Consider the following 24,975-nt stretch of genomic DNA (forward strand, 5'->3'; position numbering starts at 1 on the left):
TTACTCGATCAAACCACCTCACACCACACATTGTCCTCAAACATCTCATTTCCAGCACATCCATCCTCCTGCGCACAACTCTATCCATAGCCCACGCCTCGCAACCATACAACATTGTTGGAACCACTATTCCTTCAAACATACCCATTTTTGCTTTCCGAGATAATGTTCTCGACTTCCACACATTCTTCAAGGCTCCCAGGATTTTCGCCCCCTCCCCCACCCTATGATCCACTTCCACTTCCATGGTTCCATCTGCTGCCAGATCCACTCCCAGATATCTAAAACACTTTACTTCCTCCAGTTTTTCTCCATTCAAACTTACCTCCCAATGGACTTGACCCTCAACCCTACTGTACCTAATTACCTTGCTCTTATTCACATTTACTCTTAACTTTCTTCTTTCACACACTTTACCAAACTCAGTCACCAGCTTCTGCAGTTTCTCACATGAATCAGCCACCAGCGCTGTATCATCAGCGAACAACAACTGACTCACTTCCCAAGCTCTCTCATCCCCAACAGACTTCATACTTGCCCCTCTTTCCAAAACTCTTGCATTCACCTCCCTAACAACCCATCCATGAACAAATCAAACAACCATGGAGGCATCACACATCCCTGTCGCAAACCTACATTCACTGAGAACCAATCACTTTCCTCTCTTCCTACACGTACATATGCCTTACATCCTTGATAAAAACTTTTCACTGCTTCAAACAAATTGCCTCCCACACCATATATTCTTAATACCTTCCACAGAGCATCTCTATCAACTCTATCATATGCCTTCTCAAGATCCATAAATGCTACATACAAATCCATTTGCTTTTCTAAGTATTTCTCACATACATTCTTCAAAGCAAACACCTGATCCACACATCCTCTACCACTTCTGAAACCACACTGCTCTTCCCCAATCTGATGCTCTGTACATGCCTTCACCCTCTCAATCAATACCCTCCCATATAATTTACCAGGAATACTCAACAAACTTATACCTCTGTAATTTGAGCACTCACTCTTATCCCCTTTGCCTTTGTACAATGGCACTATGCACGCATTCCGCCAATCCTCAGGCACCTCACCATGAGTCATACATACATTAAATAACCTTACCAACCAGTCAATAACACAGTCACCCCCTTTTTTAATAAATTCCACTGCAATACCATCCAAACCTGCTGCCTTGCCGGCTTTCATCTTCCGCAAAGCTTTTACTACCTCTTCTCTGTTTACCAAATCATTTTCCCTAACCCTCTCACTTTGCACACCACCTCGACCAAAACACCCTATATCTGCCACTCTATAATCAAACACATTCAACATACCTTCAAAATACTCACTCCATCTCCTTCTCACATCACCACTACTTGTTATCACCTCCCCATTTGCGCCCTTCACTGAAGTTCCCATTTGCTCCCTTGTCTTGCGCACATTATTTACCTCCTTCCAGAACATCTTTTTATTCTCCCTAAAATTTAATGATACTCTCTCACCCCAACTCTCATTTGCCCTCTTTTTCACTTCTTGCACCTTTCTCTTGACCTCCTGTCTCTTTCTTTTATACATCTCCCACTCAATTGCATTTTTTCCCTGCAAAAATCGTCCAAATGCCTCTCTCTTCTCTTTTTCACTAATAATCGTACTTCTTCATCCCACCACTCACTACCCTTTCTAATCAACCCACCTTCCACTCTTCTCATACCACAAGCATCTTTTGCGCAATCCATCACTGATTCCCTAAATACATCCCATTCCTCCCCCACTCCCCTTACTTCCATTGTTCTCACCTTTTTCCATTCTGTACTCAGTCTCTCCTGGTACTTCCTCACACAAGTCTCCTTCCCAAGCTCACTTACTCTCACCACCCTCTTCACCCCAACATTCACTCTTCTTTTCTGAAAACCCATACAAATCTTCACCTTAGCCTACACAAGATAATGATCAGACATCCCTCCAGTTGCACCTCTCAGCACATTAACATCCAAAAGTCTCTCTTTCGCGCGCCTGTCAATTAACACGTAATCCAATAACGGTCTCTGGCCATCTCTCCTACTTACATACGTATACTTATGTATATCTCGCTTTTTAAACCAGGTATTCCCAATCACCAGTCCTTTTTCAGCACATAAATCTACAAGCTCTTCACCATTTCCATTTACAACAGTGAACACCCCATGTATACCAATTATTCCCTCAACTGCCACATTGCTCACCTTTGCATTCAAATCACCCATCACTATAACCTGGTCTCGTGCATCAAAACCACTAATACACTCATTCAGCTGCTTCCAAAATACTTGCCTCTCTTGATCTTTCTTCTCATGCCCAGGTGCATATGCACCAATAATCACCCATCTCTCTCCATCAACTTTCAGTTTTACCCATATTAATCGAGAATTTACTTTCTTACATTCTATCACATACTCCCACAACTCCTGTTTCAGGAGTACTGCTACTCCTTCCCTTGCTCTTGTCCTCTCACTAACCCCTGACTTTACTCCCAAGACATTCCCAAACCACTCTTCCCCTTTACCCTTGAGCTTCGTTTCACTCAGAGCCAAAACATCCAGGTTCCTTTCCTCAAACATACTACCTATCTCTCCTTTTTTCACATCTTGGTTACATCCACACACATTTAGACACCCCAGTCTGAGCCTTCGAGGAGGATGAGCACTCCCTGCGTGACTCCTTCTGTTTCCCATTTTAGAGAGTTAAAAAATACAAGGAGGGGAGGATATATATATATATATATATATATATATATATATATATATATATATATATATATATATATATATATATATACATATGTATATCAACTGCAATACCATTCACACCTGCTGCCTTGCTGGATTTCATCTTCTGGAAAGCTTTCACTACCTCTTCTCTTTTAACCAAATTATTCTCCCTGACCCCTCTCACTTTCCCAACCACCCCTACCAGAACACCCTGTATCTGCCAATATATTATTAAACACATTCAACAAACCTTCAAAATACTCACTCTATCTCCTCACTTCATCACTACCTATTATTACTTCCGCACCTGTACCCCTCACTGATGTTCCCATTTGTTTTCTCATCTTACGCACATTATTTACCTCCTTCTAAAACATCTTTTTTTTTCTCCATAGTGTTCAATGATACTATCTCATCCCAATTCTCATTTGCCCTCTTTTCAACCCTTGTGCCTTTCTCTTAACCTCCTGCCACTTTCTTTAAAACATCTCCCAGTTATTTGCACTTCTCCCGTGCAAGAATCGTCCAAACGCCTCTCTTTTCTCTATCACTAACAACTTTACTTCTTCATTCCACCACTCACTACCTATTCTAATCTGCCCACCTCCCACTTTTCTCATGCCATGTGCATCTTTTGCACAAGCCATCACTGCTTCCCTAAATGCATCCCATTCCTCACTCACTCCCCTCATGTCATTTGCTCTCACCTTTTGCAATTCTACACTCAATCTCTCTAGGTACTTCCTCACACAAGTCTCCTTTCCAAGCTCACTCACTCTCATCACTCTCTTCTCCCCAACATTCTCTCTTCTTTTTTTAAAACCTTACAAATCTTCACTTTTGCCTCCACAAGATAGTGATCAGGCATCCCTCCAGCTGTCCCTCTCAGCACATTAACATCCAAAAGTCTCTCTTTTATGTGCCTATCAATTAACGCGTAATACAATAATGCCCTTTGACCATCTCTCCTATTCACATACATATACTTATGTATATCTCCCTTTTTAAACTGGGTATTTCCAATTACCAGTCCTTTTTAGCTCACAAATCCACAAGCTCTTCACCATCTCCATTTACAACACTGAATACCCCATGTACACCAATCATACCCTCAACTGCCACATTACTCACCTTCGCATTTAAATCATCCATCACTAAAACCCGGTTCTGTGCATCAAAGCTGCTGGCAAACTCACTCAGCTGCTCCCAAAACACTTGCCTCTCGTGATCTTTCTTCTTATGACCAGGAGCATAAGAACCAATAACCATCCATCTTTCTCCATCCACTTTCAGCTTTACCCACATCAATCTTGAGTTTACTTTATTACACTATCATATACTCCCACAACTCCTGCTTCAGGAGTAGTGCTACTCCTTCCTTAGCTTTTGTCCTCTCACCAACCCCTGACTTTACTGCCAAGACTTTCCCAAACCACTCTTCCCCTTTAACCTTGAACTACATTTCACTCAGATCCAGAACATCCAGGTTTCTTTCCTCAAACATAATACCTATCTCTCCTTTCTTCTCATCTTGGTTACATCCACACCCATTCAGACACTCCAATCTGAGTCTTCAAGGAGAATGGGCACTCCCCGCATGACTCCTTCTGTTTCCCTTTTAGAAATTGAAATTAAAAGAGGAGGTGACTGTGTTGTTGATTGGTTGGTAAGGATATTCTATGTATGTATGGATCATGGTGAAGTGCCTGAGGATTGGCGGAATGCATGCATAGTGCCATTGTACAAAGGCAAAGGGGATAAAGGTGTGTTCAAAGTACAGAGGCATAAGTCTGTCGAGTATTCCTGGTAAATTGTATAGGAGGGTCCTGATTGAGAGGGTGAAAGCATGTACAGAGCATCAGATTGGGGAGGAGCACTGTGGTTTCAGAAGTGCTAGAGGATGTGTGGATCAGGTGTTTGCTTTGAAAAATGTATGCGGGAAATACTTAGAAAACAGATGGGTCTGTATTTAGCATTTATAGATCTGGAGAAGGTATATAACAGTGCTGACAGAGATGCTTTGTGGAAGGTCTTAAGAGTATGTGGTGTGGGAGGTAAGTTGCTAGAAGTGAAAAGTTTTTTTACCAAGGATGTAAGGCACGTGTATGAACAGGAAGAGAGGAGAGTCATTGGTTCCCAGTGAATGTAAGTCTGCAGCACTATGCATGCATTCTGGCAATCCTCAGGCACTTCACCATGATCCATACATACACTGAACTTCCTTACCAACTAATCAACAACACAGTCACCCCCTTTTTTTTTTAATAAATTCTACTGCAATACCACCCAAACCCACCAACTTACCAGATTTCATCTTCCACAAAGCTTTCACTACCTCTTTTCTCTTAACCAGACCATTTTTCCTGATCCCTCTCACTTTGCATACCATCCTGACCAATACACCCTACATCTGTCACTCTACCATCAAACACATTCAACATAACTTGAAACTACTCACTCCATCTCCTTCTCACTTCATCACTATCTGTTATCACTTACCCCCTTGCCCTCTTCACCAAAGTTCCCATTTGTTCTTGTCTTACATATATAATGTGTGTATGTGCATGTATGTATATATGTGTGTATTTGAGTGGATGGGTCTTTCTTTGTCGGCGTCCTGGCGCTACATCACTAGTGCAGGAAATAGCAATGAAGTATAATATAATACATTTTGATAAAAAAGCATGATCAAAGTAAAAATGGATAAGATGGCAGTTGAACTTCTTAAGAAAGGGATTGACAGTGTTGTTGGTTGGTTAATCAGGATTTTCAATGTATGTATGGCTTAAGATGAGATGCCTGAGGACTGGTAGAATGCCCATATGGCCATTGTGTAAAGGCAAGGGGGACAAGAGTGAAAGTTTGAATTACAAAGGTATAAATTTGTTTAGAATATCTGATAAGCTGTATGGGAGAGTGATGGTTCAGATGGGGCTGTATCATACAGAGAACATCAGCTTCTGGAGAAACAAAGTGGCTTCAAGAGTGGATGACGATGTGTTAGGCAGGTGTTTGTTTTAAAGAAACAGTCAGAAATACTTAGGAATATGGAAAGAGAGGGACTGTGAGTAGTATACCTGGGTCTACAGAGTGCAATTGATAGAGATGATAGAAACGCTTTGTGGAAGGTCCTATAAATGAAGGGTGTTAAGGAAAGCTACTAGAAGCAGTGCATTGTTTTTATCAAGAGAGTAAGATGTATGTGTAAGAAGAGAGAAAGCATGTGGTTCCAGGTGAAAGTAGGTCTATGTTAAAGGTGCGTGATGAAACCATGGTAATTTATTATGTTTATGGATGGAGCAGAGTGGGGAGTTAGTAAGAGGGTTTTGGAGACAGGGCCAAGTTTGTAGCCTGCCAGGGTGGGGGATCCTGGAAGGTGAGTCAGCTGCTGTTTATAGGTGATATGGCTATGGTAGCAGAATCATGTGAGAAACTGCAGAAATGGGTGTTAGAGTTTGGAAGGGTGTATGGGAGGATGAAGATGGGAGTTAACAGAGAGAAAAAGTGATGAGATTCAGCAGGGGAAAGAGAGTGTGAGTTTGAGTGGAGAGAACCTGGAGGAAGTAGGGTATTTTAGATACCCAGGAGTGGACATGGCAGTGGTTGGAACCATAGGATCTGAAATGATCTATAGGGTGGGTGAGAGAGCAAAGGTCCTCTGTGCACCGAGGTGAGTGAGGTCAAAGGTCCTAGGTGCACTGTGGTGAGTAAGGGCAAAAGGTCCTAGGTGCACTGTGGTGAGTGAGGGCAAAGGTCCTAGGTGAACTGAGGTAAGTGAGGGCAAAGATGGGTATGTTTAATGGTACAGTTGTCTTGAAGGTGTTGTACAGATGTGAGATGCTGGCATTAAATGCAAAAGGATGGTAGAGTGTGGGTGTGCTGGATATGGAATGCCAAAGGAGTACTGTCAAGTATGAGAGACAGGTATAGTAGTAATTGAAGTAAGTTTGTAACAGCTGAGGAGGGTAACTCAAATGGTTTGGGCATAGGGAAGATGGTGAGGAGCGAAATACCAAGTGTGTCAGAATCTGAGAGAATAAGGAGCAAGGAGGAAAGGTGACTGATGATGCGATGGAAGCATGGAGTGAAAGATGCCTTTAGTTACTGAAGCCTGAACTTCCAAGAGGGTGTGACACATGCATGGGACAGAGTAAACTGGAGTTATGTTGTACACAGGGTGATAAGCTGTCAATGGAATGAACCAGTGCATATGAAGTGGTCACGAGTCTGCAGAACTTGACTGTGGAGTGGAGTGCCTATTCTTTGTCTGTTTTTGGTGCTACCTTGGTTATATGGGAAAAGGTGACCAAATATGAGAAAAACGTATTGTTTGATTAGTACGCAATACAGAGATTTGCAAGGATATCTAAATCTTTTTACTTTTGTTATATGAAATTAAAAACCTTCAAAATCATTCCCTGAAATCATTCAATTGAAGGTGATGGCTTACTTTGCAGTGTCCACAAAAAATCTTGTCTACCCCCCACATTTTCAAACATGATACATGGCTAAGGTTTATTATGGGGTACAAGCATATGATGCTCTCGTAGTGAAATCATCATATATCTGGTCACTGATACTAGTGTTTCTAATAGTATGTGCACAGGAAACCTGCCTCAGTGTACCTCAGGCTATCTAGAGGGAATGATGTTCTTTCTTTATTCTTCAGACTGCCACTTCATTTTGGAAATTTTGCTCATGAGCACCAAACTTCTTCCACTTGTGTTTCAAAATGGTTGGGTCTTACCTTACCTTTCAGAATACTTGATCAGGTGGATGCTTCATGCAACACTTCATCAGTGCCTCACCTCATTCAGATCAAGACCCTATGGAACCAAGACATGGACCTTTGAATACTTGAGGAACCTTGCCAATTGCAGATGGTAATCAAGGCCAAAGGAGAGGTGACAAAATAATAACATGTAAGTGTAACATCACCTTTGAAAATATATGGGGAAGTAGAAAAGATTTTTTTTGCAGACACTGTATGTTAAAGGCATAGCATACACATCAAAGATTAAGTACTTAAGCTGCCACTGAATACAGGAATGTTAAGAAGTACCAGCTTTGTCTGGGTCAGTCTTTGGTTGTTGACAGTCCTGTCAAATAAGCATATAATCCTTTACCCTAAGACAAGATACAGATATACTGACATATCACTCTTGTATGCTAAATGTGAGGATACATACATACATGGATCAATCAAATGATACTGATGGTAAAAATCTAAAAATCTAATCCTTTCACAAAAGTAAACTTTGTAGGATGCAATAAAGTCTCTCAGATATATCAAATGAAATTCAAATACTGTACAGCAATTCAACAACACTGAACAAAAACCTTTATGTGTAATCTGATTATATATAACTTCAAGAATCATATACAGAATCTGTAACAAACAATGTATATTCATTTATTTATTTATTTTGCTTTGTCGCTGTCTCCCACGTTAGCTAGGTAGTGTAAGGAAACAGACGAAAGAATGGCCCAACCCACCCACATACACACGTATATACATACACGTCCACACACGCAAATATACATACCTATACATCTCAAAGTATACATATATATACACACACAGACATATACATATATACACATGTACATAATTCATACTGTCTGCCTTTATCTATTCCCATCGCCACCTCGCCACACATGGAATAACGACCCCCTCTCCCTCATGTGTGCAAGGTAGCGCTAGGAAAAGACAACAAAGGCCCCATTCGTTCACACTCAGTCTCTAGCTGTCATGTAATAATGCACCGAAACTACAGCTCCCTTTCCACATCCAGGCCCCACAGAACTTTCCATGGTTTACCCCAGACGCTTCACATGCCCTGATTCAATCCACTGACAGCACGTTGACCCCGGTATACCACATCGTTCCAATTCACTCTATTCCTTGCATGCCTTTCACCCTCCTGCATGTTCAGGCCCCGATCACTCAAAATCTTTTTCACTCTATCTTTCCACCTCCAATTTGGTCTCCCACTTCTCCTCATTCCCTCCACCTGTGACACATATACCCTCTTGGTCAATCTTTCCTCACTCATTCTCTCCATGTGACCGAACCATTTCAAAACACCCTCTTCTGCTCTCTCAACTACACTCTTTTTATTTCCACACATCTCTCTTACCCTTACATTACTTACTCGATCAAACCACCTCACACCACATATTGTCCTAAACATCTCATTTCCAGCGCATCCACCCTCCTGCGCACAACTCTATCCATAGCCCATGCCTCGCAACCATACAACATTGTTGGAACCACTATTCCTTCAAACAATGTAAACCCATAAATTCATTCAGTCACAAAGCCATGGTCAAAATATCGTCACTACCAACTAATGGGACAAAGTTTCTTTATGACATAATAAAATGCCAATGGAGCCTGGTACAAGAATTTTCAACAGCATTAATAAACGGATGACAAATTTTCAACAAAATGATCAACAAATCAGACACTTTCTTTGGGACCCAATATGAAGTTCATCTACTTTATTTTTTCTCCATTTTTCCCATATTCCTTTTCAAGGTATTCCTTAAATTTTGCAAAATCTTGGTCTAAGTCAGGTCTCATTATATCTTTTAATTCAAGTATGAATTTATCCAATTTTTGAGCACTGCTTAACTTTTCTTTCAAGATGTCACTTGGACTTTTGTCTTTAACATCCTCCCTATCTTTATACTTTCCAAAGAATGTATTTACATCTGGCACATTTGTTTCATCATCGCATATGTACAGTGCAAAAAGATTACCTAAGTCCAACCTCTGGCATTTGAGCCAGAACTGGTACCTTTTGGCATTATCAGTCATACCTTCAGCTTTTACATCTATGTCTGTAATATCTTTATCTTCCTGGTAATAGTTGCCTCGAAGATACCTGAAATAAAAATAATTTTTAAAACAAGTAAAACAAGCTTTGTCACAGACTCCATATTTGTACAACAATATATTAGAAACCAAGAGAACCTACCTTAAAAATGCTTCTTGTCCTCTTGAAGGTAAGAGAGGAAATTCAGGTGTTTTGAGCCAGCTCTCCAATTCCTCCTTATCTGTAACAATGCCCCTCTTTGGCTTTACCTAGAAATATATAAAGGAAATATTAAACAGGTACTACATTTATGGAGAAGCACTTGGTATTCAAATTTCAGGAGCTAAATCATATTTATGGATTTTGCAGTTCTCAGCAATTATGGAATTATTTGCTTATATCATCATGTTAATGATAATCCTGCCACCCAGATATATGCCAACTAAAAATTCAATAGTGATGATGTAACATTATGTTCAGGCCAATCCTGCCACCCAAGAATGTATATGCCAACTAAAAATATATAGTGATGATGTAAAATGCAACTTTCCATGCCTAGATCTTTTCAATTGTGATAAGAACAGAAATTTGTTTACTGAATGCAACCTGATTCAGAGAGATTTTCACGCTTCCTTGACAGTGTTATAAAACACAGTTTTCACATGGATAAGTTGTGCAGGAGATTGCAGGACAAGCAGAAAACAAGAAAATATGGGTTTCCTGTGACACTAGTGACAACATCAAAAATTTAGCCAAGGTAAAAGATGTTCATGCCACAAAGTAATCTATTGTTATATTACCAACTATGCAACTGGCATTCAGCTTTCTTAAACAAAAAATCTACATGGGCAAAAAAAGGCAAGAGTTATCAAGTTATCAGATAATCTGGGAAAGGTAAGTATTCTGTATGCACTAAAACAACTGCACAGGATTTCCTCCTTCCCAACTTTGCTGATAAGTGTTTATTATGAATGCAAACAGCCATTACAAGTGTGTGACACCTATAAAACTACAGCCTTCCTTTTGAATTTCTGCCACTGCAGGTGAAACTAAAGACACAGCTGTCATGCTGTGATTTTCGTATATTCAACCTGCAACCTTCTTATAATCTATGTGGTAAAGAAATATGAATTCAAGAAATAAAAATGATGAAATATGAAACATAGAATCTTAAATAAAACAAAAAGAAACTACAGAATCATATAATAAAGCTGGTTAATAAGAAATGAGATAAGCATGATAGAAATTGAGTAGGATAAAAGAATGCTTTACAAGTATATGAATTCTATATGCCATGCTGACATGTCTGTGCTAAGAAGCTATGAATTAGAGTAGATTTCAACATTTCTTTTAAGATATATATTTTTCATACTTGATTGTTATTTTCCACATTAGTGAGATGGTTCCAGGAACAGATGAAGAAAGGCCGCCTCTGCTCACATCCTTCCTCTAGCTTTCATGTGTACTGTACCAAAACCACAGCACCAGATCCACAGTCTGGTCCCACAGACTATTCTGTAGTTTAACCCAGACACTTCACATGCCCTGGTTCAGTCCACTGACAGCACATTGACCGCAGTATAATGCAATTCTAAATCACTCTATCCTGTGCATGCCTTTCACCCCCTTGCATGTTCAGGCCCCAATTGCTCAAAATCTTTTTCACTCTATCCTTCCATCTTCATTTGGTCTCCTGTTCTTGTTCCCTTTACATCTGACACATATATCCTTTATATCAACCCTTCCTTACTCATTCTCTCCATAGGCCCTAGTTCAGTCTGCTGAAAGCACATCCAGTTTAAAACATTGTTCCAATTATCTCTATCTCATTCATGCCTATGACCCTCCTGCATGCTCACACCCTGATCACTCAAAACCTTTTTCACTCCATCCTTCCATCTCCAATTTGGTCTCCCTATTCTCCTTGATCCTCCAATTCTGACACATATATCCTCTCTATCAACCTTTACTCATTCATTCTCTCCATATGTCCATGCCTTTTTCAGCTCTCTCAACCACACTCTTTTTACTACCGCACATCTCTCTTACCCTTGCATTACTTACTCAATCAAACCACCTCACACCATGTATTGTCCTTGAACATTTCGTTTTGAACACACCCACCCTCCTGTGCACAGTCTTATCTATAGCCCATGCCTTGTATCCATATAATAAAGTTGGGACTACAATACCTTTTGCACATACCAATTTTTTATCCACCCACATAACAATCTTCCACACATTCCTCTGTGTTCTAGGAACCTTCACCCCCTCACAGTTCACTCCTAGGTATCTTAAACACTTCACTTCCTCCAATTTTTCTCCATTCAAACTCACACCCCAACTAATCTACCCCCAAACTCTGCTAAAACTAATAGCCTTGCTTTTATTCACATTTCCTCTCAACTCCCACCTTTCATATATCCTTCCAAACTCAGTCACGAACTTCTGTAGTTTCCCACTTGAATCTGCCACCAGTGCTGCATCATTATCAAACAGCAAAAGACTCACTTTCCAGGACCTCTCATTCCCTACTGACTACATTATCACCCCTCTCTCCAAGACTCTTGCATTTAACTCCTTCATTATCCCATCTATAAACAAATTAAACAATTATGGCAATATCAAACACCCCTGCCAAAAGAATCTTCATTTGGAACCATTCACTCTTCTCTTTACCTACTCACACACATACCTTACACCCTTGATATAAACTTCCCAGTGTTTCTAGCAGCTTGCCTCCTTAACAATATATAATTTAGACCATCCACAAGGCATCTCTATCTGCCTTCTCCAGATCCATAAATGCCACATACAAATCCATCTATTTCTCTTAGTATTTTTCGCACATTCTTCAAAGCAAACACCTGATCCACAAATCCTGTACCAGTTCCGAAACCTTAATGTTCCTCCACAATCTGATGCTCTGTACATGCCTTCACCCTCTCAATCAATACCCTCCCACACAACTTACCATGTACACTCAACAAATTTATATCTCTATAGTTTGAACACTCACCTTTATCCCCCTGGCCTTTATACTGGCATCATACATGCTTTCCACCAACCCTCAAGCACCACACCATGACCCATACAGACAGTGAAAATCTTAACCAACCAATCAACAACAGTCACCCCTTGCCATATCTTATCTTACATAAGGCTTGCACCATCTATTCTGTTTTCACCAAACCACTCTCCATGACTCTCACTTCACATACCACCCTATTATCAAACACATTAAAGAGTTCTTCAAAATACTCATTCCATCTCCTCACTTCATCACAACCTGTTACCACTTCTTTCACCTCCTTTACCAATGTTCCCATTTGTTCTCTTGTTTTTCACATATAATCAACCTCTTTCCAAAATATTTCATTCACCCTAAAGTTTATTGATACTTGCTCACCCCAGCTCTCATTTGCCCTCTTTTTCAACCCCTGCACCTTCCTCTTAACTCCCTCTTGCTTTCTCTTATCTATCCTCCAATCCTTTGCACTCCTTCCTTATAAATACCACCCAAATGCCTCACTTTTCTCCTTCACAAGCAACTTTACTTCTTCATCCCACCACTCACTAACCTTTCTAATCTGCCCAACTCCTACCTTTCACATGCCACATGCATCTCTTGCTAATGCCAACAATGCTTCCCTAAAGACCTCCCATTCTTTACCCCACTCCCATTGTTTCATTTACTCTCACCTTTTGCCATTCTACACTCAATCTCTCCTGGTATTTCTTTACACAAGTCTCTTTTCCAAGCTCACCTACTTTCACTACTCTCTTCTCACCGATACTGTTTCCTCCTTTCTTAAAGCCTCTACAAATCTTCACCCTTGCCTCCACAAGATAGTAATCTGACATCCCACCAGCTACCCCTTTCAGCACATTTACATCCCAAAAGTTTCTCTTCTACACATCGATCATTTAATGAAATCCAATAATATTCACTGACCATCTTTCTTACTCATTAAGCATATTTGTTCATGCCCCACTTTTTAAACTTTTTTAACTTTTTAAACTTTTTTAAACCAAATCCTTTTGTTTTACCTTTTTCAAGATGTAATACAAACAAAACCAATCTATGTTACTTGTCATAAATATTGCATATCCTAAGAATCTGAGTAGATTTTTAAAATCATTTTAAAGATATTCAAAAAAATTCATAAGTATTTGTTGTTTAATTTCTTTATGGATGGGGTGGTTATGGAGGTAAATGCAAGAGCTTTGGAGAGAGGGGCAAGTATGCAGTCTGTTGGGGATGAGGGCCTGGGAAGTGACTCAGTTGTTGTTCACCAATGATACAGCTCCAGTGGCTGATTCGAGTGAGAAACTGCAGAGGCTGGTGACTGAGTTTGGAAAAGTGTGTGAAAAGAGAAAGTTGACAGTACATGTGAATAAGAGCAAGGTTATTAGGTTCAGTAGGGTTGAGGGAAAGGTTAATTGGGATGTAAGTTTGAATGGAGAAAAACTGAAAGAAGTGAAGTGTTTTAGATATCTGGGAGTGGACTTAGCAGTTAATGGAACTATGAAAGCGGAAGTGAGAAACAGGGTGGGGGAGAGGACGAAGGTTCTGGGAGCAATGAAGAATGTGTGGAAGGAGAGACCGTTATCTCGGAGCAAAAATGGGTATGTTTGAAGGAATAGTAGCTCTAATAGTAGTTATACATATAGTTCCAATAAGTAGTTCTAATAGTAGTTATATGGTTGTGAGGCATGGGCTATAGATAGGGTTGTACAGAGGAGGGTGGATATGTTGGAAATGAATGTTTGAGGACAATATGGGGTGTGAGGTGGTTGGACTGAGAAAGTAATCAAAGGGTAAAAAAGATGTATGGAAATAAAAAGAGTGTGGTTGAATGAGTAGAAGATGGTGTGTTGAAATGGTGTGGACATATGGAGAGAATGAGTGAGGAAAGATTGTCAAAAAAAGATATATGTGTCAGAGGTGGAGAACAAGGAGAAGTGGGAGACCAAATTGGAAGTGGAAGGATGGAGTGAAAAAGATTTTGAGCGATCAGGGCCTAAACATACAGGAGGATAACAGGCGTGCAAGGAACAGAGTAAATAGGAATGATGTGGTATAGCAGGGTCAATGTGCTGTCAATGGACTGAATCAGAGCATGTGAAATGTCTGGGGCAAGCCATGAAAAGGTCTGTGGGGACTGTATGTGGGTAGGGACCTGTGGTTTTGGTGCATTACACATGACAGTTAGAGACTGTGTGTGAACAAATGTGGCCTTTTTTGTTTGTGTTTCTGGTGCTACCTTGCTGAAGCTGGGGGTAGTAATGCTGTTTCCTGTGGGGCTGGGTAGCGACAGGAATGGATGAAGGCAAGCATGTATGAACATGTACATGAATATATGTTAATATATCTGCGTATGTGTATGTATATGTGTGTATATGCTGACATATATATGTGCTTGTATGGGCATTCATGTATATATATGTGTATATGAGTGGATGGGCCATTCTTCATCTGTTTCCTGGCATTACCTAGTTGACACGGGAAACAGGGAGAATGGTTCGGTGACAGAGAAGAGGTAGTGAAAGCTTTGTGGAAGAAAGCTGGCAAGGCAGCAGGTTTGGATGGTACTGCAATGGAATTAATTGAGAAAGGAAAATTATATGGGAGGGTATTGATTGAAAAGGTGAAGGCATGTACATGGCATCAGATTGGGGAAGAGCAGTGTGGTTTCAGAAGTGGTAGTGGATGTGTGGATCAGGTGTTTGCTCAAAAGAATGTATGTGAGAAATACTTAGAAAAACAGATGGATTTGTACGTAGCATTAATGAATCTGGAAAAGGCATATGATAGGGTGGATAGAGATGATTTGTGGAAGGTTTTAAGAGTATATGGTATGGGAGGAAAGTTGCTAGAAACAGTGAAAAGTTCTTACCAAGGATGTAAGGCATGTGTACAAGTAGGAAGAGAGGAAAGTGATTGGTTCCCAGTGAATGTTGGTTTGTGGCAGGGGTGCGTGATGTCTCCACGGTTATTTAATTTGTTTATAGATGGGGTGGTTAGGGAGGTGAATGCAAGAGTTTTGGAGAGAGGGGCAAGTATGCAGTCTGTTGTGGATGAGAGGGCTTGGGAAGTGAGTCAGTTGTTGTTTGCTGATGATACAGCGCTGGTGGTTGATTTGGATGAGAAACTGCTAAGGTTGGTGAATGAGTTTGGTAAAGAGTGTGAGAGGAGAAAGTTGATAGCAAATGTGAATAAGAGCAAGGTTATTAGATTCACTAGGGTGGAGGGACAAGTTAACTGGGAGGTAAGTTTGAATGGAGAAAAACTGGAGGAAGTGAAGTGTTTTAGATATCTGGGAGTGATATCTAAAATTTTTTTGATACTGAAGGATACTGGGGCAAGTCAGAGTTTAAATCTGAAATATGTATTACAGTGGACAAAGGAGTCTTACTGTAGGGAAAAAATAGATGTAAAAGGGTTATGGTTACGCAAGCCTATCTCATTGCATTACATAAATCTTGAGAGTAGATTTGCTGGAGCAAATGTAAAATATCTAGGTAATGTTGTTGGTGAGGAATGTGTAAAACCAATTAATGATATGGTGGAAAGTATTGTAAAATTTCCAGCACCTACAAATAAAAAAGAATTATTGAGATTTCTGGGTATGGCTGGATATCAATGAAAATTTTGTAAGAATTTTTCTATAGTTGCTTTACCATTAACCAACTTATTGTCAAAGAAAGTCAAATTTGTATGGAGTGACCAATGTGATGAGTCCTTGAAGAAATTGGAACAGATACTTGTATGTACACCCATACTTTCTACACCAAATCATAATAGACCATTTGAACTGCATATAGATGCAAGTGATTTTGGAGTTGGTGGAATCTTAATGCAGGAGAAAGATGATATTGATTTTTCAATTTGTTATTTTTCAAAGAAGTTTCTGTCCTATCAGAAAAACTATTGCACTATTAAAAAGGAAACATTAGCATTGATTTTCAGTTTGAATAATTCTGATGTATATTTGAGAGGAGTAGGTAGTCCAATGCAAGTGTTTATGGATCACAGTCCCCTTTTATTTTTGCATAAGATGAAAAATGTAAACCGTTTAACAAGGTAGAGTCTTTTGTCACAAGATTGTAATTTGATTATTAAGCATATAAGAGGAAAGGATATGTTATTGCTGATGTATTGTATCATATACCAGTTCTATCCCTGGGGATAGGGGAGAAAGAATACTTCCCACATATTCCCTGCGTGTTGTAGAAGGCGACTAAAAGGGGAGGGAGCGGGGGCTGGAAATCCTCTCCTCGTTTTTTTTTTTTTTAATTTTCCAAAAGAAGGAACAGAGAAGGGGGCCAGGTGAGGATATTCCCTTAAAGGCTCAGTCCTCTGTTCTTAACGCTACCTCACTAATGCGGGAAATGGCGAATAGTATGAAAAAATAAAACCCAGTTAGTCATGAGTCAACTAGTGGCTGACTCATGCCTCTTTTGGGAGGGGAATGTTACAGTTATCTCCCCTATTTACTCATAAATGTTATAGCTACCTATTATGTCTTATTCAGTTTTCTTTGAAAAATGGTATAGAAACTGGAGGATGGCCAAGGTCAAGCCTCTCTCTTAGGAATGGCCATAAGAGGAAGATGTGATACAAAGTTGTTGGTGAATGTATAATGTAATCTGTACACATCTCAGTCATTTCAGACCCATATGTTATATAACTGAGGCTAGTGAATTTGCCAGAGTGATGTTAAGTAAAGTAATATAGAGAGAGATCTATGTATCAAGAATAAATGGTATCATTTATGTTAGGAGAGAGAGCCATGTTTATTTTGCTATTATAAATATAATTTTATGGATTTTTTTCTGCGTTTGGTATTTAACCAACTTGAGAAGGAGGGAATAGTTAGATATCATTATGGCCATCAGCTGTCAGGAGATGTTAGCCAGATTGTGAAGGAATCTGTGTCTAGCCCAAAGCTCTCTGTTAATAGAAGCTGTTAAAACAGCCTATGGGCTGTTTATACAACCTTTAATGTGTAAGGGGTGGAGGCAGGATGTAACATAAGCAAGAAAGGAGGGCAAATAACTGGGAGATGTAAAAGAGAAAGTGTGAGGAAAAAGAGGGCAAATGAGAATTGGGTTTAGTGAGTATCAGCTAACTTTAGGGAGAATAAGACAATGTTTTGGATGGATGTTCACAGCATGAAAAAACATGAAAACAAATGGCAACATCACTAAAGTGGACAAATGAGGAAGTGATAACAGAAGAAATGAGGTGAGAAGATGGAGTGAGTATTTTGAAGGACTGTTGAACGTATTTGATGACAGTATGGGAAATGTGAAATGCTTTGGACAAGGAGGTATGTGCATGGATAGACTCATGGCAAGAGATTTGGTGAAAAAGAAGAGGTTGTGAAAGCCTTGTATAAGACAAAGTGTGGTAAGGTGGATAAAGCAGATGGGATTGCTATTGAATTTCTCAAGAAAGGGGGTAATAATATTGCTGATTTGTTTGTTAGGATTTTAAATGTATGTATAGCTCATGGTGAGCTACCTGAGGACTGGTGGAATAGTGCCAAAATATAAATGTAAAGAAAACAAAAGTGAAGGTTTAAATCACAGAAGCATAAGTTTACCTGGTAAATTGTATGCAACAATGATGATTGAGAGCAGTGGTATCCACGGAGTTGCAGACTTGGAAGGAATAATGTGGCTTCATGAATGGTTGAGGATGTAAGGATGACGTGTTTGCTTTGATGGATGTGTGTGAAAAATATGGAAAGAGAACTTGTTTGTGGCATTAATGGATCTGGAGAATGCACAGGATAGGGTTGATAGAGATGCTTGTGGATGGAGTTGCAAATATATAGTGAATGAGAAAAGTTTCTAAAGGAGGTGAAGAGCTCTAATGAAGAGTAAAGCATCTGTGTGGGTAGAGAGAGAGGAGGGTGAATGGCTCCAGATGAGGGTAACTTTGCAGTAGGAGTGGTTGATGTCACCTTGGCTGTTTAATTTGTTTATGGATGGGATAGTGAAGGAGGTAACATAAACTGGGAAACAGAATTCAGTGCCAGGACCACAACTTTCTGCTGAGAGGCTTTATGGCATTTACAACAGAGTACAGGCATAGGTATCTCTAACTTCGAATACAGAAGGAATGGTTAAATACTCTATCTATCTATCTATCTATATCTCTGATACTTGTCCCCTTTGGGAACTATATTCTCAGGATTGGAAATACCAAAAGTCTCCATTTTCCCCTGTCCTTACATGCCCCTTGTGCATATACCTTTACACACACCCTCCCACTATTTCTCTCCCAGTACTCTTCCACTCTACTTCCCCATGTCATGGGTGATCTTTCTCTCACACAAACCCCTTTAATTGAATTATCATAAAACTTTCCTGCAAACTCCCCATTTTGCATTCTTTCTACATGCTCAAACCAAGTCAAAGTATTACATTTCATCCACTCTACCACCCCACAAATTCATTCCTTTTGCATTCCTTGTCATACCAAATTTCTCATACACTCCCTCAATCCTTCCTGCATTCCATCTAGTTATACTACATGTTCCTTTCAAATACCTCATTTCCACAGGCCTGGATTCTTGATGTGTGCGATTAATTCCATGTACCATACTTACACCTTTACCCTTCATTATTCTATTAAGAAACCTAATAACTCTTCTACCATGTACTGTTCTCTCCTTTATCTCTCATTCCGTATCATATAACTTACCCAGGACAGCTCCTAATTACTTCAATTTTCTCAACTCTTCCAGTCTTTCTAAACCAATATCTACAACAGTTTCAGTATACTTTCCTTTTTTACTGTATGGGGTTTTGCAAAATCTATAATTTCACTTGGTTTCCTTTAAAACACCATTACTTTACTTTTACCTGCATTTACCTTCAATTGCCTACACTTACACACATCATAAAACACTTTTACAACCTTCTGCAGCTCCTCTTTACTATCGGCAAACAATCTTCTGCAGCTCTTCTTTACTCTTGGCAAACAACACAATATCATCAGCAAACAGGCCACCACACCTTACCATTAAACTCCATCTCTACACCCCCTTTCCTAGTTTTGTCTTCATCTCTCTTATCATTCCAACCATATGTATGTTACAATGCGATGATGACATTACACAGCCTTACCTCACACCCACATGTACACTCTTACACATTCTTTTGCTGCTCTACTGAAGCATTCCACTCAACTCTGTTATACGCTTTCTACATATCCATAAAAGCTGCATGCAACTTCTTATCTTTTGCTACACCCTTTTCCACACTCATTTTCATCACAGAAATATGATCCACACATCCCCTACCTTTCCTAAAAGCCCCTTGCTCCTCACTTATCTTGCACTCACTCATTTCCATTACTCTATCAATCATCATTCATGCATACACTTTTCATGGTACAGTTAACTGACTTATTCCACTATAACTGCCATATACATCTTTTGCATCTTTTCCTTTGAATAAAGGAAGAACAACTTTCACCTAATCCTCAGACACATTTTTCTGTTTCCATGCTAAATTGCATATCAGACGCATCCATTCTATCACACTTTCTCCTCCATACTTCAGCACTTCAGCCATAATCCCATCCACCCACATCCATTAGCTCTTCAAAATACGCAATCCATCTTCCTTTCACTTCCTCCTTTTGATTCCACAACACCCCTTCCTTACTTCTCATATTAACATTTCCACTCTTACATCCACATCTGTGCTTTGTCACTTCTTTCCGGTACAATTTCTTATTTTCCCAAAACTTTTCACTCAACTTTCTTCCAAAATATTCATCTAATCTCTCTTTGCTTTCCTCCATAAACTTCTTACCATTTTACTTACAGATCTTATATTCTTCCTTCCCCCTTTGCTGAACTTCCATTGGTACATTCCTTTTGAACAATCTACCACATGCCTTCTTCTTTTCTTCCACAGCATTTCTAATCTAATCCATCCACCATACATTTTCATTTCAATTCTTATATCTCACAACCTTGTAGGCAACTACTAATTCTATAACCTATGATAACATTTCAATATTCTAAACACATTCATACATGACTGCATCCCAACATTTACAACACTATCATATAAACTTTGAATGAAGTGAGGCACCGATGAGGTGCTGCAGGAAGCCGACTGATCATGCATTATGATAGGGTAGAAAAATCTGTTGGATGGTGTGAAAGCCCTCTACAGAATAGCAAGTGCATGTGTAAGAGTGGATTGATAACCGAGTGAAAGTTTCAGTATGCATGTGGGTGTGAGGAAGGGCATATTATCATATACATATTTTTTTTTTTTTTTTTTTTTGCTTTGTCGGTCTCCCACGTTTGCGAGGTAACGCAAGGAAACAGACGAAAGAAATGGCCCAACCCACCCCCATACACATGTATATACATACGTCCACACACGCAAATATACATACCTACACAGCTTTCCATGGTTTACCCCAGACGCTTCACATGCCTTGATTCAATCCACTGACAGCACGTCAACCCCGGTATACCACATCGCTCCAATTCACTCTATTCCTTGCACTCCTTTCACCCTCCTGCATGCTCAGGCCCTGATCACGCAAAATCTTTTTCACTCCATCTTTCCACCTTCAATTTGGTCTCCCTCTTCTCCTTGTTCCCTCCACCTCCGACACATATATTCTCTTGGTCAATCTTTCCTCACTCATTCTCTCCATGTGCCCGAACCATTTCAAAACACCCTCTTCTGCTCTCTCAACCACACTCTTTTTATTTCTACATATATATATATATTTTTTTTTTTGCTTTGTTGCTGTCTCCCGCGTTTGCGAGGTAGCGCAAGGAAACAAATGAAAGAAATGGCCCAAACCACCCCCATACACATGTATATACATACATCCACACACGCAAATATACATACCTACACAGCTTTCCATGGTTTACCCCAGACACTTCACATGCCCTGATTCAATCCACTGACAGCACGTCAACCCTGGTATACCACATCGATCCAATTCACACTATTCCTTGTCCTCCTTTCACCCTCCTGCATGTTCAGGCCCCGATCACACAAAATCTTTTTCACTCCATCTTTCCACCTCCAATTTGGTCTCCCACTTCTCCTCATTCCCTCCACCTCCGACACATATATCCTCTTGGTCAATCTTTCCTCACTCATTCTCTCCATGTGCCCAAACCATTTCAAAACACCCTCTTCTACTCTCTCAACCACGCTCTTTTTATTTCCACACATCTCTCTTACCCTTACATTACTTACTCGATCAAACCACCTCACACCACACATTGTCCTCAAACATCTCATTTCCAGCACATCCATCCTCCTGCGCACAACTCTATCCATAGCCCACGCCTCGCAACCATACAACATTGTTGGAACCACTATTCCTTCAAACATACCCATTTTGCATTCCGAGATAATGTTCTCGACTTCCACACATTCTTCAAGGCTCCCAGGATTTTCGCCCCCTCCCCCACCCTATGATCCACTTCCGCTTCCATGGTTCCATCCTCTGCCAGATCCACTCCCAGATATCTAAAACACTTTACTTCCTCCAGTTTTTCTCCATTCAAACTTACCTCCCAATTGACTTGACCCTCAACCCTACTGTACCTAATAACCTTGCTCTTATTCACATTTACTCTTAACTTTCTTCTTTCACACACTTTACCAAACTCAGTCACCAGCTTCTGCAGTTTCTCACATGAATCAGCCACCAGCACTGTATCATCAGCGAACAACAACTGACTCACTTCCCAAGCTCTCTCATCCCCAACAGACTTCATACTTGCCCCTCTTTCCAAAACTCTTGCATTTACCTCCCTAACAACCCCATCCATAAACAAATTAAACAACCATGGAGACATCACACACCCCTGCCGCAAACCTACATTCACTGAGAACCAATCACTTTCCTCTCTTCCTACACGTACACATGCCTTACATCCTTGATAAAAACTTTTCACTGCTTCTAACAACTTGCCTCCCACACCATATATTCTTAATACCTTCCACAGAGCATCTCTATCAACTCTAATCATATGCCTTCTCCAGATCCATAAATGCTACATACAAATCCATTTGCTTTTCTAAGTATTTCTCACATACATTCTTCAAAGCAAACACCTGATCCACACATCCTCTACCACTTCTGAAACCAAACTGCTCTTCCCCAATCTGATGCTCTGTACATGCCTTCACCCTCTCAATCAATATCCTCCCATATATTTTACCAGGAATACTCAACAAACTTATACCTCTGTATATATATATATATATATATATATATATAATTCCACTGCAATACCATCCGAAGCCGCTGCCTTGCTGGCTTTCAACTTCCGCAATACTTTTACTACCTCTTCTCTGTTTACCAAATCATTTTCCCTAACCCTCTCACTTTGCACACCAACTCGACCAAAACACCCTATATCTGCCACTCTATCATCAAAAACATTCAACAAAACTTCAAAATACTCACTCCATCTCCTCACATCACCACTACTTGTTATCAACTCCCCATTAGCCCCCTTCACTGAAGTTCCCATTTGTTCCCTTGTCTTATGCACTTTATTTACCTCCTTCCAAAACATCTTTTTATTCTCCCTAAAATTTAATGATACCCTCTCACCCCATCACTCATTTGCCCTCTTTTTCACCTCTTGCACCTTTCTCTTGACCTCCTCCCTCTTTCTTTTATACATCTCCCAGTCATTTGCATTATTTCCCTGCAAAAATCGTCCAAATGCCTCTCTCTTCTCTTTCACTAATAATCTTACTTCTTCATCCCACCACTCACTACCCTTTCTAGTCTGCCCACCCCCCACGCTTCTCATGCCACAAGCATCTTTTGTGCAAGCCATCACTGCTTCCCTAAATACATCCCATTCCTCCCCCACTCCCCTTACCTCCTTTGTTCTCACCTTTTTCCATTCTGTACTCAGCCTCTCCTGGTACTTCCTCACACAAGTCTCCTTCCCAAGCTCATTTACTCTCACCATTCTCTTCACTCCAACATTCTCTCTTCTTTTCTGAAAACCTCTACAAATCTTCACCTTCACAAGATAATGATCAGACATCCATCCAGTTCCACCCCACAGCACATTAACATCCAAAAGTCTCTCTTTCGCGCGCCTATCAATTAACACATAATCCAATAACGCTCTCTGGCCATCTCTCCTACTTCCATACATATACTTATGTATATCTCTCTTTTTAAACCAGGTATTCCCAATCACCAGTCTTTTTTCAGCACATAAATCTACAAGCTCTTCACCATTTCCATTTACAACACTGAAAACCCCATGTATACCAATTATTCCCTCAACTGCCACATTACTCATTTTTGCATTCAAATCACCAAATTACTATAACCCAGTCTCGTGCATCAAAACCACAAACACACTCATTCAGCTGCTCCCAAAACACTTGCCTCTCATGATCTTTCTTCTCATGCTCAGGTGCATATGCACCAATAATCACCCATCTCTCTCCATCAACTTTCAGTTTTACCCATATCAATCTAGAGTTTACTTTCTTACACTCTATCACATACTCCCACCACTCCTGTTTCAGGAGTAGTGCTACCCCTTCCCTTGCTCTTGTCCTCTCACTAACCCCTGACTTTACTCCCAAGACATTCCCAAACCACTCTTCCCCTTTACCCTTGAGCTTCGTTTCACTCAGAGCCAAAACATCCAGGTTCCTTTCCTCAAACATACAACCTGTCTCTCCATTTTTCTCATCTTGGTTACATCCACACACATTTAGGCACCCCAGTCTGAGCCTTCAAGGATGATGAGCAACCCCCACGTGACCCCTTCTTCTGTTTCCCCTTATTTAATGTATGTATGATTCATGGTGAGGTGCCTGAGGATTGGTGGAATGTTTGCATAGTGCCACTGTACAAAAGCAAAGGTGATAAGAGTGAAAGCTCAAATTACAGATGTATAAGTTTGTTGAGTATTCCCAGTAAATCATATGGGAGGGTATTGACTGAGAGGGTGAAGGGATATACAGAGCATCAGATTGGGTAAGAGCAGTGTGGTTTCAGAAGTGGTAGAGGATGTGTGGATTAGGTGTTTGCTTTGAAGAATGTACATGAGAAATACTTAGAAAAGCAAATGGATTTGTATGTAGCATTTATGGACCTGGAGAAGGCATATGATAGAGTTGACAGAGATGCTCTGTGGAAGGTATTAAGAATATATGGTGTGGGAGGCAAGTTGTTAGAAGCAGTGAAAAGTTTTTATCAAGGATGTAAGGCATGTGTACGTGTAGGAAGAGAGGAAAGTGATTGGTTCTCAGTGAATGTAGGTTTGCGGCAGAGGTGTGTGATGTCTCCATGGTTGTTTAATTTGTTTATGGATGGGGTTGTTAGGGAGGTGAATGCAAGAGTTTTGGAAAGA

The 24,975-nt window shown here is 40.1% G+C and overlaps 1 protein-coding gene across 3 annotated transcripts in view; it reads right to left on the bottom strand.

Annotated features, from left to right (window-relative positions):
* Window positions 1-24,975, bottom strand: part of LOC139748840 (uncharacterized) — a 349,230-nt gene that overhangs the window by 33,867 nt on the left and 290,388 nt on the right. For 2 of the 3 annotated variants that reach the window (XM_071662249.1, XM_071662250.1), the window contains exons 2-3: window positions 9,728-9,834; window positions 7,118-9,634 (exon numbers count right to left, since the gene is read on the bottom strand). In XM_071662249.1, the coding sequence (XP_071518350.1) occupies window positions 9,244-9,634; window positions 9,728-9,834 (498 nt within the window). In that variant the 3' untranslated portion in view covers window positions 7,118-9,243. Of the gene's footprint in view, window positions 1-7,117; window positions 9,635-9,727; window positions 9,835-24,975 lie in introns of those variants that run through there. The other variant, XM_071662251.1, reaches the window with a different exon arrangement.

This window comes from Panulirus ornatus, chromosome 1 (assembly GCF_036320965.1).
Source record: "Panulirus ornatus isolate Po-2019 chromosome 1, ASM3632096v1, whole genome shotgun sequence".
NCBI classification, from domain to species: domain Eukaryota; kingdom Metazoa; phylum Arthropoda; class Malacostraca; order Decapoda; family Palinuridae; genus Panulirus; species Panulirus ornatus.